Source organism: Condylura cristata, unplaced genomic scaffold, assembly GCF_000260355.1.
Source record: "Condylura cristata isolate star-nosed mole 26May11 unplaced genomic scaffold, ConCri1.0 scaffold00012, whole genome shotgun sequence".
Classification (NCBI taxonomy): Eukaryota; Metazoa; Chordata; class Mammalia; order Eulipotyphla; family Talpidae; genus Condylura; species Condylura cristata.
In genome coordinates, this window is record NW_004567113.1 from 56,310,498 (window position 1) to 56,310,955 (window position 458).

The 458-nt window shown below is 74.5% G+C and overlaps 1 protein-coding gene across 1 annotated transcript in view; it reads left to right on the forward strand.

Moving 5' to 3' along the window:
* Nucleotides 1-458, forward strand: part of SORCS2 (sortilin-related VPS10 domain containing receptor 2) — a 118,605-nt gene that overhangs the window by 114,071 nt on the left and 4,076 nt on the right. Inside the window, exon 18 of the mRNA XM_012724055.1 lies at nucleotides 254-425. Within this exon, the coding sequence (XP_012579509.1) occupies nucleotides 254-425 (172 nt within the window). The remainder of the gene's footprint in view (nucleotides 1-253; nucleotides 426-458) is intronic.

The following is a 458-nucleotide window of genomic DNA, read 5'->3' on the forward strand; positions in this document are numbered from 1 at the left end:
CTGGGGCCGTGGCCGCGGCCAGGCCTGGCTCACCACGCCTGTGCTGGGGTAGCTGCTCCGAGCTGCTCCCCTCAGACTCGCCCGTGCCCACGTGCTGAACTCCTGAAAGTTCGCTCAGCGTCTGGGCCACGAGGTCAGGACGGGCTCGGGCCTGGGCCTTGCGTGGCCAGGCTAGCCCGAGGCCACGGCACGGGTGGTCCCGGAGGCCGTGGCCCAGCCCACCCGCAGGCCTGACCTGCGGCCCGTGGCGCAGGTACCGGAAGGTGGTCTCCAACGTGTGCGAGGGCGGCGTGGACCTGCAGCGGAGCGCGGCCCAGCTCCAGTGCCCCCTCACGCCGCCCCGGGGCCTGCGGGTCAGCATCCGCGGCCAGGCTGTGGCCGTGCAGCCCGGAGACGACGTCCTGTTCGAGGTGCGGCAGGAGCAGGTGAGCAGGCCCTGCCCCCCGCCTGCCCCCTCC